This window comes from Vipera ursinii (genome assembly GCF_947247035.1).
Source record: "Vipera ursinii genome assembly, chromosome: Z".
In the NCBI taxonomy this organism is placed as follows: Eukaryota; Metazoa; Chordata; class Lepidosauria; order Squamata; family Viperidae; genus Vipera; species Vipera ursinii.
This window is the reverse complement of record NC_139517.1, coordinates 96,359,493-96,375,295: the sequence shown is the minus strand read 5'-3', so window position 1 is coordinate 96,375,295 and position 15,803 is coordinate 96,359,493. Positions and strand designations below refer to the sequence as shown.

Sequence of the window (15,803 nt, the reverse complement as noted above, 5' to 3'; positions counted from 1 at the left end):
GCTGAATTTCAAACCAATTCCCTCAGCCATTGTGACCTATCACAGTTGTGAAAGGAAATCAGGGATGGAATCATTCTTTTGATTATCTCTGGTTTCTCAGGGGAAAAAAAGTCAAAATAGAGAAGGTGGTGAAAGAAAATAGCACTGAGAGGGAGGGAGGGAGGGGGAGAGAGAGACTGAGAAACTTAAGAAGGCTGGCAGCTTCTTTCCCCATTTCATTCCCTTTCTCTCTGCTCCTTCTCTTCCTAACCATTTAACCATCTCTTTTGGGGAAATGTTCTCTTCAGAAAAGGCTGCTTTCAAAAGATTGCATGGCATAAAGGCATTGAATGTGCTGGATGAAAACAAGGGCAATTAACTCACTTTCAGCTATATACAGCAAGAATCTAAAATAGCTGCCTCAAATTTTTCTCAGCAACATGAAGGACTACATATATTCTTTTCTAATGAAGATTCCACATCATGTTATTTATTTTGAGCTTTGCCATTAAGCAAATAGGCAAGACAAGTTGTGGTTTCAAGAGTTAGCATGCTATTCAAAATGTGTGATATCTGACAGTCATCACTTCACTTGGCTGAAAAAATAAATAGTTTAACTTGGTATAAAACAAATTACTATATCAATAGATGATGAATATTAGAGGTACAATGTCCTAAACAATATTTAATGTATTTATGCAAATTAATAAACAATGGTATTCATTAGTCTATCTTTACTAAAAGTATGGACATGAACAATCTCAAAATATTAAAGGCTACAATCTTATTAGTTCTCTTATTTTTAGTACATGAGAAAATGCTATGAAAAAAAAATAATCTGACAGTATTGGGTAAGGAGGACTGAAATGGTTAAAGGGATGAACAAAATCGCAATTAGTTTAAATGTTGAAGATAGGGACCATATCTACATATTCATATGACTATATTTTAGATGAACAATCCAAAATATGAGCTACAGTCCACGTGAAACCTTTTCTCTCATCCATTTCTTAAGTAGCTCAATTAATGTTATGAGTAAAAGACTGATGTTCACATTGACTTATAATTAATACATCATCCTCCAAACCAATTCATAATTGAAATTCCAATGAGTTTCAGTGACATAGAAAGACTAAAACTTAGATTACTAGAAAAATTTGGTACAGTTAATGCTGTTTTTGATGAGATGATAGAGATGATGAAGAGATGATGGTTTCCATCATTGTATGTTTCCAAAAGCTGTATTACATCAGAAAATACAATGAAAGAAACGGATTCATTGAAATGGCAAACTTAGAATCCTGAGTCCATGTGAAATGTTCACCAACCACTAAACCCAACAGAGTCAAAGCAAGGGGTATTTTATAATAGGAATGCACACTTTTTTTTTCTAGGGAGAAGGTCACACCTGATTTTTTACGCAGTTTTAAGAGAGGGAATAGAATGGCACTACTTGAAAAAATTAAATGTGTTTTCTGTTCATTTATACTTAATTGCAATTAAATTAAATGCAGTTAATACAATTACTCTCCAATAAATATTTAATAATTTCTATCTTCCTTTATATTAAAAAATTATAACTTAACTACCATTTTAAAAGCTCAGTAGGGTTGCAGCTCTACTTTATAAAAGCTGGGCATTAGAAATACATGCAAAATACAAAGTCGATATATAATGAATCTATAGACCTAAATGCCACTACTTTTGCTGCCACAGCACCAAATTATAAAACCTTGGAATTTTTTTTAAAAAAGAGTTCCCTAATTACTATAATTTACTATAGCTTCTTCCCCTTCTCCAAATCCCCTATTTTGGAATGGTTATTTTTGAAAAATTAAGTTTCTCCCTCTCCTTCTTTGTTATATTACTAAGCTTTATGGAAACATAAAGTGATTTATTCTGACACTTCGGTCATTTAACTAAGATAAGAACCTAATAAACAATTATCCTTTGATGCTAAAGCAGAAGAGATATCAATTTTGTATTTGGACGTTCCTAACATATGGATTGTATATGATGGTCATTTGAAATGTTCTTCTTTCAATCACTCGTTTTTATGCTAAAAATTTATTTGTAATATTTTGATAAATGTCCACTTGTATGAAAGAAGATATAGATATGCTTTGGATTTCTGCATCACCTTTTAGAGCAACAATCACTTAGGCAAGTAAGGAATCATTATATTCTGTCAAATGTATACTTTAGACTATTGCCTGTGTGTGTGTGTGTGTGTGTGTGTGTGTGTGTTTGTGTGTGTGTGTACATACATACATACACACAAAAAATAAGAAAAATATGTGCTTAGCTATTTACATAAAAATAAACTTTATAACTGAATTCTTAATTTCCCTAAGTGAGACCCAATTCAACTGTAAGTCAAATCTGAAACCACAGAACAAGACTATATTAGAGATCTGTGTGTACCACTAATCAACTTCATTTCCCTCTTCCCAATTTAATTATAATACATTGGCGGAACAGTTAAATATGTACCGAGTGACCTTTTGCCTCAGCCTGTCTGAAGCATTTACAAGGCTTCTGGCTCCACAGTGATTTGTACAATCACTTTCATTTTACAGTTGGACCATCCAACAACATTACTATCAGAAGCACTCATGACTTCAGCTTTTACAACAAGCTGCTTTTGTGCAAAAACACTTCTAAGGAGTTCCAGTAATTAGGTGGGACACATACAGTGCATCATACATAAAAGTGGGGTAAGGTTTGATTGTGTGGTTGTGGACTTAATTATGATTTTTCCCCCTCCGCCATAAATATTCTGTATTTAACTATCAGATACACTTGATCATGATTTTGATTCATGGTTTTGTCATTTTCCTATTTTCTTATTGTGCTGCAAATGATTTGGGAGTAGAAGTTTACGAGCTCTATGTCTCTTCTATATAGAACATTTTTTCAGTTGGCCTAAATTAGATCTTTTTGACTGGTTAATTATTTATGTCCACTAGAATCATTTTTGAAAATCTACCATTTGACAGTTGTCCATATATTTATGTATTGATATATGCATCCACTGGATAACTGCTGTTGAAGAACTGGCATTTGAAAAAGAATTTAACTATGGGAATTGGTCCAGCAGCTATAAATTCCCTAAGAATATTATGTGGGAGAAGTAATAAGGAATCCAACTTCTACAATTACACTAAGAACAAAATTTTCTGCAATGGTCAAGAAGGCGGTCTGGATTTGCTTATAATTATAACAGTATGCTATACAGTTGTTACAAGAAGTAGCCAAAATGCAGTGTATGAAAGAATACCAGAGAGTGGATTACAGTTTTCACTGCCAACGCAGAAAACAAATAAAGAGTAAAAAGGACATCTCATAAGAGCTTCCTGAGTGTCCCTTCCTGTATCTGAAGTCCTGGGTAGCCTGAGTAAGCTGCCAAGCCTTTTCTATAGTGGCCCCTATATTGTGACAATAGCTTCCTTAAAGCATAAAGTTCAAGGTTGACTCAGCCTTCCATCCTTCCGAGGTAGGTAAAATGAGGACCCAGATTGTTGGGGGCAATTAAGCTGACTTTATAATAATGCCGCTTGGGAGGTGTGTGAAAGCCCTAATAAGCAGGCATAGACATAGAATGAAGGCTACTGCTAAGTTTGTAAGCCGCCCTGAGTCTTCGGAGAAGGGCGGGATATAAATGGAATTAAAATAAATAAATAAATAAATAAAGTTGCACTCTCCATTCTGTTTGAATTATATTGGAATAAGAGCCTATTTGGTGTAGAGGTTGAGGTGTTAGCTTAGAAACCAGGAGACAACCATCAAACTACCATGACATCAGCATAAATGCTTCATTTAGGGCAAACTATAGTGATCATCCATAGCTTGTTCATAGTTTAGATTGTCTATCCAGTTTTCATTTCTTGAAAACAGAAAATCTATTACTGTTAAATTTTATAACATGAACAATCAGTGTATGTCTAATTTACACTATTTTCTAATTCACAGTTATTGTTTGAAGATTAAGAAGTTGAAGATTAAGAAGATAGAAGAACAACATATCCATGGTCCAGAGGTCCACATCACAACTGGGTAGTTGGTTTTAGGTTTCCTTCAACACATTGTCATTTCAGACCTTCAGTACTAATTCTATAGCCTTATAGTAACGCTATTCTAATCTCATAGACAATTTCAATAGAATAGACAATAAAACTATCTAATGCTGTATGCAAGGCATGATATAGGTTATCATGGAATGGGTGGGAACCCTAATCAATGAATGCCAAACCACAGGATCTAACTAGACAACTTACCATCGCTGCTGATGCAGACTACTTGAGGCACTTGTGTACCAAGTCCACAATCTTTCTCATTGTCTGGAATACACTCATCCAGGCTCACTATTTTCCATTCATAGCAAGAAGGTTCTTCACACGGGATCGCTTCAATCAAATGGGGACAGTTGCCAGTGCCTCCTGTGGGTTCATTTTTGATGCGACGTTTTCTTAATTTAAAACCTTAAGTTTCCAAAATAAGGAACAATTATTTGGTTTTATATATAAGACAAAATCATTGATTTTATCCACTTTTAAATTTCATATCCTACAAATAGATATTGTAAGTTATTTCTTATAATTGCATGATATAATACAACTAGGAAGGTAATCGTGTCACTCTTTATCCCCCAAAATCCCAATAATATATTAATCACAGAGGACACCAATGTTTCCTTATTATTGCCCAAGGGACAAGCAGTAAATCAATCACTGTAGCTTCACTTCTTTTATTCTCACAACAGCCCTGTGGAGAAAGCTAAAATGAGAGAAAATGCCATTTGATAACTCAATGAGCATCAGGGTTAAGTGAAGATCTGTTCCTTTTGTCTTCCTGGGTTTAATCCAATTTGAACTGCGATACTTCAATTTTATAACCAAAGATTAGGGATTTTCCATGTATTCAAAGCAAGCATGTATACAATTGATAATGCTCAGGTAACATGAACAACATGAGCAAGAAGGATGTGTGGAACCACAGGAATGTGTTAAGCGGTGCCATGGCATGCGGGGGATGTTGCAAGTCAAGAAGAATGCATGGCAGTTGCGTAGATGTTTGAGAGGTGCTGCTCTGATCAAGGATACACATGGGGTGGGGGGCAGTGGAAAGGGTCTGACAGGGTGCCTGGAGTTGCTTGGGAGTGTGAAGAGGTGCTGCATGAGTCAAGGAGGGTGTGCATTAGTTTGTATGAAGTACTGTATAGGTCAGAGAAGGTGCCTGGGGAGGCAGCAAAGGTCAGGGAATGTGAAGGACAGTAGCATGGACTGGAGAAGGTACACAGGTACACATTGAGACTGGGGGAAGAAGTGAGGGATTGTGAGACTGACTGGAAAACTGTCATAGAACATTGAAAATGAAGATCATGTGATGCCAGCAATACCTCAGCAGTGGAACAGCAGCAGCAGTCACCAGTAGTGTAAGGAGTAGAACTTCCCCAAATTTCAGTCCCTTGGGCTTCATTGATCTCAGATTTCGGGCACATTCTGTTAAATTAGCCCAGGTGAGCTAGGTTTGGTTCAAAAATTGTTGCCCTATAATACCCTGTTTAGCCCAATTAAGGATCATGATAACAAGAGTTTTAGTAGTAAATAAGATTTTCTGAGGGAAGAAAATTTGTTGCAGGATAAAAGAATAAATTGAGTCTGATAAGCACAAAAACCAACATTAAGGTTGGTTTGAAAGAGGAAAAGGGAAAGAAGAGAATGCCAACTTGTAAGAGAAGAATATTTTGAAAACCTCAAAAATGTAGAGCTATAATACTGATAGAGAATGGAAAGAAAGAGGATTAAGAATGATAAATACTGAAGGAGGATAGAAAGGGATTTATAGAGATTATAATACTTTACAAGCAGCAGTAAATGAAAAAAAAAACTAATAATGAGAGCAGAATGATTCTCAACTACCTAACAGGACAGTTCAAAGACTAAAGAGGAAGGACAATTCTCTAATACCTCTCTCTATATTGCTATGTAAATATTCACAGATTTGCCTTTCTAATGTTAGAATTTAAAACAATTTGATCTCTCTAGAGGAAGAGTGAGGGAAGGTCTGGATCTGCCATCCCATAATTATTATTAGAATAACTGTCACAAAAGTACTAATGAAATGTTTATATTGATTTGCTTGCTTATATTTATCTCAATTAGGGCTCAGTCCTTTTGTCATTGGGAGTTATTACAGGAAGTCTAGATTTTTTGTTTTTCAATTTCCTCTTCCAAAATCAGAAAGAACGAGCTCTAGTTCCAGAGACAAACGTAAGTAATTACTGCTTAGAGCTAGAAACTAATATCCTTTCAATGTTACAATTCACCAGGATTAGTTGCATCAAACTCCAGAATGTGACATTTCTTTATTAGCAGATCTTCATAGACAAATATGAAAATATTGTTTGAGTAATATAGAATACAATTCATAGAGATATATAATCTATCAAAATAAATGGAAAGGGAAACTATAGAAACCATGAATTACAAAAAGATCCAGAAAAGAAATCATAAGAAACTATGGATCCGTTAAGCTGCTTCAACTAAGTATGCAGTAAAAATAATGGAACTTGCTTTAAAAAAAATCTACATACCCTTTTTGGCTTGCTGGTCCTCACAGTTTTCAAAGGTACAAAGCCCCCATGCTGACCAAGCTGATACCTCACACTCTATAGGACATGGGATGTGGCACAGTTGGGTAGTGCTAGGAACAGGGCCTGTGCACAGTTTCCATTCCACAGGTTTAGAAGCTGTAAAAGAGAAGACAAAACATGAAGGGTTTTGTCTGTAAATATAAAGACAGATTTGCTAAAAAAAAAAGTCAAGAAGGCGATAACCTCTGTCTTTAATCTCATCTAGTTTAGACATGTTAAACTCATGATGTCATGTGACATCGCGCGACATATCGGAGTTTTTTCCCCATTGCCGGCAATGGGTGGCCACAGTTTCTTCGTGACGCGTCTGGCCCATGGGCTGGCAGTTTGACACCCCTGATCTAGCTAAAACACAGCCAATGAATTCTACTAGGCTAAATTTACACTGCATTGTGGGAAATTCAGAAATATGTAGAAAACCTAAAGATTTTGGTGAGGTGCCATTCCTTTAATAATGTGGATGGTGGTAGTGGGCATTCTAAGGAGACAATGAGATTCATGGATCTGGAAATTGCAACCGGTGACAAATGCCACCTCCAGGATGCCATTTGGATTATTTCACCTTGTACATGTACCTCTCTTAAAGTATCAATCTAGATTGCCAGCTTGCCACTAACACTTATTATTGATTGATTGACTGATTCCTAAACAATTTAGGAAATGGTTTCCTAAAAAAATCTAATCAAATGTATTGAACCTGCTCTCTGTTCTTTAGCCTGTAGATTCTGTTTGGTGGCCACATGAAGACAAACCTTCTCTAAAGCAGTAACTGTCCTCTAAAATGATCTCCTCTCTGTCTAGGTCAAGCTCCAGTGTTGATATATGTAAAATAATTTTTTAGTTTTTCTTTTATGTCATGTTGACATAAACCCAGAAGAAGCCAAATCATTATATTTACCTTTTTTCAACTGCCAATATTCCAGTTTTTAATCATTTAATTCCCATTTTTGTTATTTCACTGTAAGTATGTTAAACTATTTCAAGTATTTTAAATAAATGGTACAAATTTTTAACACCTAGAATAGTAAAAGCCACTAAATTATTATATGCCTACCAGCAATTTCCCATTCTAATGCTTTCTATAACAGCCTTCTAGCAATATATTTAATTTTTAATATTAAAATTCCTTGTCTGTGTATATTGGATCATTAATGCCAAAGTGTAATTATATGCATGTTTAATATTTGTATTAATAACAAATACAATTATTAATAATAATAATTCTTTAAACTGAAAACCCAGGTATTCCAGAAGCAGAGAAATTATTTAATAAACCCATGATTATAACCCAAAAGTCTACTCACCTACAGAGAAATAAGTCCTAAAAGATGTTTCATTGGACCTTCAGGGTGAATTACGTACCTGTTATTTCAAAAGTGATGGATAGAAGTGGAGCAGCACTAGTCTTTGATGTTCTCTGGGATTGACTTTCTGAAAAAAATGTGGACAAAGACTTCCACGAATACCAGAGAAGGATGGGGTAGACCTAGATACAAATATGCTGCATTTGACCCACAGCTTATACCAGAGGTATGGCATTCTCAGTGGAACTTACTGTTTTGTTGCCAGACCCATTTTAGGCACTTTTTCCCTTCTAATAACATAGTGGAATCCCATTATCATTAACTCTAATGAGAGTACCCTGCTCCCTGAAGACTTGTAAATTTAATGTTTGTCTTTTTATTAGTGAATCTCTGAGGAAATAAAAGGTTCCTTTCTATAAGCAGTCAGTGATTTCTTATATTTAAAAGCATCTATCTGGTTCACAGAAATTAAAGGCCAAACAGTCTTTTGTTTTTCCTATTACAGCCCAATGAAGATAAATCTTATTCTAACTGATGCAAACAAAGAGGTCTTAAATGATGGAAATCCAGATTCCCGCATTAAAAGCAGATTGATTTCTACAAACACATTTCTCCCAGTGAAGGGTTTGAATGAATGAACCTTTATTATCAAAGTACAACATGTATACATTGAGACTGGGTGAGCCTCCCTTCGTTCCCTCACCACCACAACTCCCAGTGACAACAAACCCACCATCTTGTTACACCATGTGAGGTAACTGCACAACACACCGGCCTCGCAAGTCAATCATACATAAAGTTATTTCCTGTTCAAGAGCCTGACAGCCCATGGATAGATTGGTTGTTGTTGTAGTTGTGTTTGCAAATATTCTATACTATCCCATTACCTTTGTGTAGAAATTGTAAGCAAAAAGTGTAGTATTTTGACTTAAATCATGGTAGGTATTATAGACACATACACACACACACATCTTATAATGCATCTTATATCTTCTTTGGCATACTTCAGTCTCGAGAGACTATGGTATTGTACTCTGGAAAGAGGTCCTAAAGCAGCATCTAATGTGGCTAAAAAGGCCAATTTTAGAGTAGCAGTTCCTTCCACACTGAGGGCAGATACAGTCTGTCCCCGTGTTTTAGATAATTCTAAGCTGTAAACCAGGTGCATTGATTAAAATTTGCAATTTAGAAATAATTTTAAAATGTTACAGGAAAAACAAACTATGATGTGATACTATATGATTTTTCCTCCTGTTTAGATCACAATCCACATTCCTACACTTCTCCCAATATATTAGGACTATGAATTTTATCATGGCATCCGGCCCTCTCAATTCCTGGCAAATAGATGGGGAAGAAATGGAGGCAGTGACAGATTTTATTTTTCTGGGCTCCAGGATCACTACAGATGGGGACTGCAGCCAAAAAATTAAAAGACGCTTGCTCCTGGGGAGGAAAGCCATGGAAAATCTAGACAGCACACTAAAAAGCAGAGACATCACCCTGTCAACAAAAGTGCGTATAGTCAAGGCTATGGTCTTCCCAGTTGCAATGTATGGCTGTGAAAGTTGGACCATAAGAAAGGCTAAGCACCAAAGAATTGAGGCCTTTGAACTACGGTGCTGGAGAAGACTCCTGCGAGTCCCTTGGACTGCAAGGCAATCAAACCAGTCTGTCCTAGAGGAGATCAACCCTGACTTTAGAAGGCCAGGTCCTGAAGTTGAAACTCAAATACTTTGGCCACTTAATGAGAAGGAAGGACTCACTGGAGAAGAGCCTAACGTTGGGAAAGGTTGAGGGCAAGAGAAGAATGGGACAACAGAGAATGAGGTGGCTGGATGGAGTCACTGAAGCAGTAGGCATGAGCCTAAATGGACTCCAGAAGATGGTAGAGGAGAGGAGGGCCTTGAGAAACGTTGTCCATGGGGTCGCGATGGGTCAGACAGCAACTAACAACAACAATGAATTTTAGGATTTCTGTTGTTATTATTCTAAGACATTTGAATATATCTCACTTGGGGAGGCTGCCTTTTTTTACAAGTACAATCTTCCGCAATATTCTCTTATGTAATTCCTCACAAAATTAAATGGGGATCATTTACTGAGTTACAATGTGTTTCTGCAATTTGTGTGTATGTCTGTGTCTGTGTAACTAAGCCCAAACCCTCACAGATCCAGGTGAATGCCTGGGTAGGACTAAAGAATAGTTCTAATACATGCAAATCTGATAGAACTCAAATTTCAGTTTGGGCAACCAAACAAAATCTACCATTGCACATGAGAAGACCTGACAGGTTGCAGTTAAAGAGTATGACTTTCCTCCCACCTATTTCTTGAATTCATGGCAGCCTGCAGGTTGTGGTTAAAAAAGATGGCAGGCCACAAGGCTCCTATCAAAAATTTAACTTTATTTTATGTGTGACATGTTAAAAAAAATGGCATGGGTATCATCTTAACTTTTTTGACCATGTTGTGTAGACACCCCCAGTGGCAGGCAAATGAAATATGTGAACCATAGGTTTTCTGATTCCTAGCTAACATTAACCATGGTGCTACAGGTTTTCATAATGTCAAAGATCAAAAATATATTTTAGAATATATAATTTTAAAAGAATGATAAAATCTACCCTAGGAGATTTAGCTTCCATAATAATGAGTTAGTCATACCTTTTTTTTCCTTGAGTGTATTTAAATAGGACAGGAGATTTTCATTCGCTTGCACGCAATACACCTCCCGGGTCTGAATCCCACCTCCACAAAGAGATGTTTGATTTCCTCGCCTTTTATCCTGTTGGCTGAGTAAAGGGTCAATGCGACATTCTGTCCATTCTGTGGTTCTCCAGCCATATCTAAACAACAACATTTAAAAAAAAACAAAAATAGATAAATGCACAATGAGACTTCAAGAAGAATCATTCCAGAAAGATGGTTTGTAATGTTACTGATCAGATGGCTCTCCCTTTTCACTTCACAAATGTTATTACTTACTCATAAGGAAAAAGATGGAAGATTAAGAAAATATTGGAAGTTACAAATGAAAGGAAAGCTGTATGATAATACTCTCATTTGGAAACATTTTCCAATATAGTAAGCAACAATAATTATTTTTTGTTTTAATTGCTAGAATTGAATTTGCAGTTAGTTACAACAGGTTGTCACATTATGTAAAATTAATGAAACTGATTAATTAAACTTCAGATCCTGTTGAAATGACTTGAACATATTTGGAAGCCATAGATTGGTGGAATTATTTTGGTTTCATATATTTTCAGTCTGGGTAATTGTATAAAAAAATGTTACTATGGCAGCTTCGGTTCAGACCATTTTAGGAATTGAATTTGGGACCTCCATAAACTGGTGATATGACAAGCAATTCTTAAGTATTTGAAGATCTGAACTTGTTCAATACTATTTGTATTGTTGTTAAATTATAATTAATTAACATAAAATTAATAAAAGTGAATAATTATTTAAACTGAATGCAGATCCTATTGAAATGACTTAGGCAACTGAGTTAAGAAAAATCCCAGCGATTTAAAATAGGAATTATGTGCAAAGAGCATTACAATCTTCTGCTAAATTTCCTGGTGCTCATTTATTACAGTAGGATTTAATTATGAGTGATTTTACATAAGATACATTATTTGGTCTGACTCTAAGCCTAAGAAAATATTAAAAATATGAGGTTTATTCCAAATCAGATAATTGTTCACAGAATAAAATATTATTATCTACAACTACTACTACAAATATCTGCTTGAAAGGAAAAAAAAACATTCTGGATCTGTACAACTGAAATCATAATTTGAAATTAAAGAATGGTACCAAATATAAAATAATATTCAAGAGACCTATGCTTTTAAAATGTTAATAGTTGAAGGAACAATATTTTTAAAGCTCAATTTCCTTTTGATAAGTGACCTATGTACTAGGTGTTTTGTTTTGTTTTTTACAATTGGTGCATGTCTACATTTTTTCTGAAAAACAAATGGAACCATCCTCTATTTCTCTCTGTTGAAATGTATGTTTCTCTGTGTGTAACCTATTTACAATTTTTTCTTTGTCAAGATGATAACCAATTCTGCAGAAGGCTCCTACTGAGCCGAGCAGTGCTGATGAATGATGTGTGAGCTTCCGATCAGACAGTGCACAAGATTTCCAGTAAGTTAAATCTCAATCATCCTTGTGAAGCGAAAAGAAGTGCCAGAAAATGTTCTACTGGAAGAATACTTTAAGGAAATATCAAGGGAACATTTCCTCAGGCCACAATTTTGCCTACAAAGGGTCAAAAATGATAATTTTATCCCTAAGCAAATTCTGTATTACAAATATGTAATAAATATTCTGTATTAGACATCAGAGAAGGAAAATGAATCACCTGAATCAAAACCTGGTGCAAATTATTCTGGTACTATGGAAGCTATAGCAGCACCATTCCTTCCTGCATCACCAAACACCTTTAAAAACCTCCAACACTATAAGATAAATTCATGTAGAACGGGAGTGTCAAACTGCTGGTATGTGGGCCAGATGCGTAATGCCAAAACCGCGCCCACCCCATTGCCGGCAATGGAAAAAAAGTCGTGATATGTCACGACGTGTCACATAAAGTTGTTTGACATCCCTGATGTAGAATGTGCATACATATCTATGTTAAAAGCAGATAAATCATAGGCTCCTCCCATTATTTATTCAACAGAAATGTGGATTTGGAATTCTCACTTAATTCACTTAAGCACTCAGAATGCCAGAATAACATGAGCCTCAAGGATGTCTAATGCTAAAGATCTTGAGATATATCGATACTTACGTGATACAAGCAGTCACTCCATCTCCTTGAGTTACACACTGCTCTGTTTCTTCTAGGTTTGGACACTCACTTTCACTGCCAATAGGAAATTGCTTGATTGTCCGTGTTCTTGTACGATACCCTTTCGGGGATGTCATATCAAAACATGTTTTGGAACATGGGCTCCATTCAGACCATTCTGACACCTGGCATTCCTTTGTGATCACACATGATTGGAATGTAATTGGCAACTTTTCTTGTTGACAAAAGCTGTAAAAGAACATCAGAATGTTTTAAAAAATGGATTAATTCATTAAATTCCTAATTATATCCCTTAAACCTTAACCAAATTTGCTTTCTTAGTACAATAGCTATAGCGTCAGAGAAATGTAGGTTTCTTCACAAAAACAATTTCTACATGCCTTTTATTGTTCTCAAAACTAATTGGTTTGTTAATAACACATTTTAAGAATTATTTTACTAATTCCTGTGATTGTATACTCTAATATAAATGACATGGGTCCGGATTATTTACGGGAGCACCTTCTGCTGGCGTCAACTTCCCATCGTCCTGTGCGCTCCCACAGAGAGGGCCTCCTCAGGGTGCCATCGGTCAGGGAGTGCTGGCTGGCGGCCGCCAGGGGGAAAGCATTCTCTGTGGATGCGCCTGCCCTCTGGAATCAGCTCCCTGTGGAGCTCCGGATGGCTCCCGACCTTCGCTCTTTTCGCCGTGACCTGAAAACCTGGTTATTCGAGCTTGCCGGCCTGGACTGAGGGATTGGGATTTTAAATTTTAGAATTCATTTAATTGGTTTGGGGCTATATTTAATTTAATTTATTTTTAATTGAGTATGCCATGTTTTAATTGCCCTGTACGCCGCCCCGAGTCCTTTGGGAGAAGGGCGGTATATAAATCTAATAAAATAAATAAATAATAAATAATATACTCCTGAGGATTGGAAAAGGGCCTGATGTAGCTCCCATCTTCAAGTCAGGGGAAAAAATGGACCTAAAACGGGGAAAGGGGGAGGAAATAATTATGTTACAGAATGCCACAGGAGTTCAGCTAATAGGAATGGGGGGGGAAAAGGATAATTGATGGAATCTTGGTCCAAGACATTGTAGATAAGAAAAAAATGTTTTAATGAATGCTGCAAAACAGTGGGAAAGATATGATATGGATGGGCATCTGCAAGTGAAAACATGCATGTGCAAGTGATATCATGAAGCAAATAATGCTATATGGCACATGGCTAAAACTAGAGGCACTAGATGAGTAAAGGTTTGCTGATAAAATATTCACCAAAGAAGGAAAATTGAGAAATTTTAAAATATGCAAATACCAGTAAAAATAGTGAAAAATATGCATAGATTGAATATATTATGTTCAATTTATTGTATAATATTTTGTACACGATGGCTCAGTGGGTTAGGACGCTGAACTTGTCAATTGGAAGGTTGGCAGTTTGGCGGGTTGAATCCCGAGTGCCACGTAACAGAGTGAGCGCCTGTTACTCGTCCCAGCTTCTGCCAACCTAGCAGTTCGAAAGCACGTAAAAATGCAAGTAGAAAAATAGGGACCACTACGGTGGGAAGGTAACAGTGTTCCGTGTGCCTTTGGCGTCTAGTCATGCTGGCCACATGACCACGGAGACGTCCTCGGACAAGCGCTGGCTCTTTGGCTTTGAAACGGAGATGAGCACCGGCCCCTAGAGTTGGAAAGGACTAGCACGCATGTGCGGGGGAAGCTTTACCTTTACCTTTTTATGTTTCAAGATGGGTGTTTATACAGTCATGCTCGAAATTGTTGGCACCCCAGAAATTTTTCCAGAAAATCAAGTATTTCTCACAGAAAAGTATTGCAGGAACACATGTTTTGCTATACACAGGTTTATTCCCTTTGTGTGTATTGGAACACAACAAAAAAGGGAGGAAAAAAAGCAAATTGGACATAATGTCAAACAAAACTCCAAAAATGGGCTGGACAAAATTATTGGCACCCTTTCAAAATTGTGGGTAAATAAAATTGTTTCAAGCATGTGATGCTCCTTTAAACTCACCTGGGGCAAGTAACAGGTGTGGGCAATATAAAAATGACACCTGAAAGCAGATAAAAAGGAGAGAAGTTCACTTAGTCTTTGCATTGTGTGTCTGCTTTTGCCACACTAAGCATGGACAACAGAAAGAGGAGAAGAGAACTGTCTGAGGACTTGAGAACCAAAATTGTGGACAAATATCAACAATCTCAAGGTTACAAGTCCATCTCCAGAGATCTAGATTTGCCTTTGTCCACAGTGCGCAACATTATCAAGAAGTTTGCAACCCATGGCACTGTAGCGAATCTCCCTGGTCGTGGACAGAAGAGAAAAATTGATGAAAGGTTGCAATGCAGGATAGTCTGGATGGTGGATAAGCAGCCCCAAACAATTTCCAATGGAATGCAAGCTGTCCTGCAGGCTCAGGGAACATCAGTGTCAGCGCAAACTATCCGTTGACATTTAAATGAAATGAAACGCTATGGCAGGAGACCCAGGAGGACCTCACTGCTGACACAGAGACATAAAAAAGCAAGATTACAGTAGAGTTTGCTAAAATGTACTTGAGTAAGCCAAAATCCTTCTGGGAAAACGTCTTGTAGACAGATGAGACCAAGATAGAGCTTTTTGGTAAAGCACATCATTCTACTTTTTACCGAAAATGAAATGAGGCCTACAAAGAAAAGAACACAGTACCTACAGTGAAATGTGGTGGAGGTTCAATGTTTTGGGGTTGTTTTGCTGCCTCTGGCACTGGGTGCCTTGAATGTGTGCAAGGGATCATGAAATCTGAGGATTACCAAAGGATTTTGGGTTGCACTGTAGAGCCCAGTGTCAGAAAGCTGGGTTTGCATCCAAGATCTTGGGTCTTCCAGCAGGACAATGACCCCAAACATACGTCAAAAAGCACCCAGAAATGGATGGCAAGAAAGTGCTGGAGAGTTCTGAAGTGGCCAGCAATGAGTCCAGATCTTAATACCATTGAACACCTGTGGAGAGATCTTAAAATTGCTGTTGGGAAAAGGCATCCTTCCAATAAG

General features: G+C 36.8%; 1 protein-coding gene across 1 annotated transcript in view; it reads right to left on the bottom strand.

The window, feature by feature from the left end:
• The window catches only part of THSD7A (thrombospondin type 1 domain containing 7A), a gene marked incomplete at both ends in the record, with an annotated part of 206,302 nt that overhangs the window by 97,730 nt on the left and 92,769 nt on the right, over nt 1-15,803 (bottom strand). The window contains 5 exon segments of the mRNA XM_083377963.1: nt 4,257-4,460; nt 6,575-6,730; nt 7,997-8,065; nt 10,606-10,787; nt 12,749-12,997. Of these exon segments, the coding sequence (XP_083234089.1) occupies nt 4,257-4,460; nt 6,575-6,730; nt 7,997-8,065; nt 10,606-10,787; nt 12,749-12,997 (860 nt within the window).